Source organism: Terrapene carolina, unplaced genomic scaffold (assembly GCF_002925995.2).
Source record: "Terrapene carolina triunguis isolate 2854851 unplaced genomic scaffold, T_m_triunguis-2.0 Scaffold25725, whole genome shotgun sequence".
NCBI classification, from domain to species: domain Eukaryota; kingdom Metazoa; phylum Chordata; order Testudines; family Emydidae; genus Terrapene; species Terrapene triunguis.
In genome coordinates, this window is record NW_020690076.1 from 586 (window position 1) to 4,159 (window position 3,574).

Here is a 3,574-nt window from a genome sequence, read left to right on the forward strand (position 1 = left end):
AGTGCCCCCATCCCCCAACCCACGTCTTGCTGCCCCCCGCTTCTGCCACCATAGAGCCCCCAACCCACTACTGCTCTCCATCCCCCACCCCTCATCCTGGTGCCCCCCCACTATGGTGCTCCCCATCCCCCACCCAGTACTCCCCCCATCTTGGTGCTCCCCCAACTCCCCATCCTGGGCCCCTGAGCTCCCATCCCCCCACCACACCCCACACCCATTCCCAGCCTGGCGTCAGCGCCCCCAGCCTGACGCCTCCCCCTGCTCCCTGTCCCCAGACGGCCATGGAGGTGGTGGGGCTCTCCGGGGAGGAGCAGGCCCTGGTGCTGCAGATTGTGGCTGGGATCCTTCACCTAGGCAACATCAGCTTCCGGGAGGAGGGCAACTACGCCGCCGTGGAGAGCGAGGACTGTGAGTGGGGGGGCCAGAGGGCACTGGGGTGGGGGGCCCTGTCAGGGTCTGGCTCAGAGTGGATCTGGAGTGGGGGGGTCTGTCAGGCCTGGCTCTGGGGTGGGGATGGGTGTAGGGGGGTCCCCATCAGGGCCTGCCGTGGGGCCTGGGGGGATGTTGCAGCCTGGCTCGGGGCCTGGGGGTGCCCCCTTTGGGGCCTGGCTTGGGGTTGGGGCGGCCCTGTCAGGGTCTGGCTCAGAGTGGATCTGGAATCATAGAATCGTAGAATATCAGGGTTGGAAGGGACCTCAGTGGGGGGGTCTGTCGGGCACCTGATGTGGGGGTGGGGCCTGACTTGTGTGCCCCAGGGATCTGCCTCCATCCTTTGGGGGGCCCCACCTTCTCCTGTTTCCTTCCCTCCTCCCATCCTCTCCCTCTGGGGAGGAGGGTCCCGTGGGGATGGGGCTCCACCGGCCCCTCTGGATGTGCAGGGGCCAAGGAGGCCGATACCCCACCCACCTTGGAGGCAGGCGGGAGGGAGAGGGGAGGCGAATCCAGCAGCCGGGGTTGGGGCGAAGGGGCGGGAGCCCTGCTGAGAGGCAGACAGGGTTGGGGTGCTGTCCCTGACACCCTCCCCACTTACCCTCGCCTTCCCCAGTCCTGGCTTTCCCCTCCTACCTCCTGGGCATCGACCAGGGCCGGCTGAAGGAGAAGCTGACCAGCCGCAAGATGGACAGCCGGTGGGGCGGCAAGTCGGAGGTGATCGACGTGACGCTCAACGCCGAGCAGGCCAGCTTCACCCGTGACGCCCTCGCCAAGGCGCTCTACTCACGGCTCTTCGACTACCTGGTGGACGTGAGTCACCCGGCCCGTGGGCCCCAGCCCTGGCACACCCAGCGAACCCTCTACACCCGGTGTCGAGCTGCCCAGCTCAGCCGCCGGGCCCCACCTGCTCTCTCTCTGGGGACTTGGTGTCTGATCCCCCTTCACCCCACTTCATCCCGCACACCAGTGACCCTTCCAGGTCTCTGTCATCCCCCCACACACGGGGGCTGGAGTTTTGGCCTGTAATTTCCCAGGCAAGCCCCTGAATTCCCCACCCCACCCTTTCTCTGCTCTGCCCCCAGGCCGTCAACAAAGCGATGCAGAAGGACTACGAGGAATATAATGTCGGGGTGCTGGACATCTACGGCTTCGAGATCTTCCAGGTACCACAGGGCAGGGGCGTGAGAGAGACCATCCTGGGCTTTCAGGTTCCTAGGTCCCCTCCTGGTTCCCCAGCTTTTGGGGGCTCGGGCCAGCAGAAGAGGAGAAGCATGTTGAGAAGATCTGGGATCCCCCCTCCACCAACCATTTGCAACCCCCTTCTCCCCCAGGGGCTGGGGGCCATGGGGGGGCGACAGACAGCACGTGAGCTCGGTGCCAAGGATGCCCCATTGCCGCCCTCGGCCCATCTCAGCTCTCTGTGACACCCCCTTCCGCTGCTCTGAGCCAGCCAGAGCCCCCTTTGGTCGTGCTCTGCCTCCCACGGGTGGGGGACCCTCCATGCCGCACGGCCCTGCCCAGCGTGGCCCCTGGGTGCCTGATGGGTCTGTCTGTCTCTCCCCCCGCCTCCCCACCCCGCAGAAAAACGGCTTTGAGCAATTCTGCATCAATTTTGTGAACGAGAAGCTGCAGCAGATTTTCATCGAGCTCACGCTGAAGGCAGAGCAGGTGAGGGGCAGGGGGTGAGGTGGGAAAAGGGAAGGGGCAAGAGGAGGGGCAGGGGCAGGCGGTGAGGTGGGAGTGGGGGCAGATGAGGGACAGGGGTTGGGTAAGGGGAGGGATGGGGTGGGGGAGGAGTAGGCGGTGGGGTGGGGGAGGAGCTGGGGTGGGGTGGGAATGGGTGGGGGAGGTCAGTCAATGGGGTTGCGAGGCAGCGTGGCCCAGTGGACGAGGCACTGGGCTGGGGCCCAGGACCCTGGGGGCTGTTCCCAGGTCTGCCATTGACCCTGAGGCAAGATCCTTCCCCCATTTGTGCCTCAGTTTCCCTTGCCGCCTGTTGCCTACTGGGCCCTTCGGTGTTTGTACAGCGCCTGGCACAGCGCAGCCCCCGGCCCTGTTGGAGTCTCTGTGGGCTGTGCAGTCTAAGCACTCGTGTCTGCCTCTGGTGGCCGGCACCTGCAACTACCAGCACCTGCGACTGACTTGCAGCTGGGGGTGCCCCCCCCCCAGAGTTCGGACATGGGCAGAGCCCAACCCCTGCTCTCCCACAAGATGTGGGGCTGCCCCCATCCCAGCCCCCACTCACAACCCGCCCCCCCCCCAGGAGGAGTACGTCCAGGAAGGGATTCGGTGGAGCCCCATCGATTATTTCAACAACAAAATCGTCTGCGACCTGATCGAGAGCAAAGTGGTGAGCGAGCGGCCGGGCTCCCCCCTTCCAAATACCTCAGGCCTCGGGGGAAGACAACCTGTGTGACCCCTCCCCCAAGCCTGGGACCCCTGCCGCCTTGAGTCTCTGAGCCCCGCGGAACCTGGATCCCCCTAACTGCCCCCCTCCCGCATCCTTCTGAGGTGGGGGGGGCTCTGCCCCCCAATCTCCCCTTTAATCGGGGTCTCCCTTGTGACCTGGGGTCTCCCTGGCGACCTCTCCTAGTCCCCTTCTTAATCAGGGTCTCCCAGCAATGTGGGGGACCCCCCCAGCTGCCCCTTAATTGGGATCTCCCCAGAGCCAAGGGTACCCCCAGTTCCTCTCCCTTAATCGGGGTCTGTTCAGTGCTGTGGGGGAACCCCAAACCCTGCCTCATTGCAGCGCCAGAGCTGCCCAGGAGGGGGCGCTGGCTCTCCTGCTGGCCAGCGCTGGGAGCAGAGGGGCTGGGGAGTGGCGCCCCCTCCTGGCTGAGCAGTCTGGTGTCTCTCCCACCCCAGAACCCGCCGGGGCTCATGAGCATCCTGGATGACGTGTGCGCCACCATGCACGCCAAGGGTGAGGGCGCCGACCAGAGCCTCCTGCAGAAGCTGCAAATGGCCGTGGGCACCCACGAGCACTTCAACAGCTGGAACAAGGGCTTCATCATCCACCACTACGCTGGCAAGGTCAGCGCCGGGTGTGTGCCCTGGGGTGGGCTATGGGGCGGGGCTGGGTAAAGGTGGCGTGAGGGGGCGTGGGGAAGGGATACATTAGGGTAGAGGGGAAAAGGAAGGG

At 65.5% G+C, this 3,574-nt stretch overlaps 1 protein-coding gene across 1 annotated transcript in view; it reads left to right on the forward strand.

Annotated features, from left to right (window-relative positions):
- The window catches only part of LOC112125074 (unconventional myosin-Ie-like), a gene marked incomplete at both ends in the record, with an annotated part of 4,047 nt that extends 582 nt beyond the window's left edge, over positions 1-3,465 (forward strand). The window contains 6 exons of the mRNA XM_026662305.1: positions 276-408; positions 1,046-1,242; positions 1,515-1,595; positions 2,014-2,100; positions 2,696-2,782; positions 3,298-3,465. Of these exons, the coding sequence (XP_026518090.1) occupies positions 276-408; positions 1,046-1,242; positions 1,515-1,595; positions 2,014-2,100; positions 2,696-2,782; positions 3,298-3,465 (753 nt within the window). The remainder of the gene's footprint in view (positions 1-275; positions 409-1,045; positions 1,243-1,514; positions 1,596-2,013; positions 2,101-2,695; positions 2,783-3,297) is intronic.
- Between the last annotated feature and the right edge of the window lie 109 nt (positions 3,466-3,574).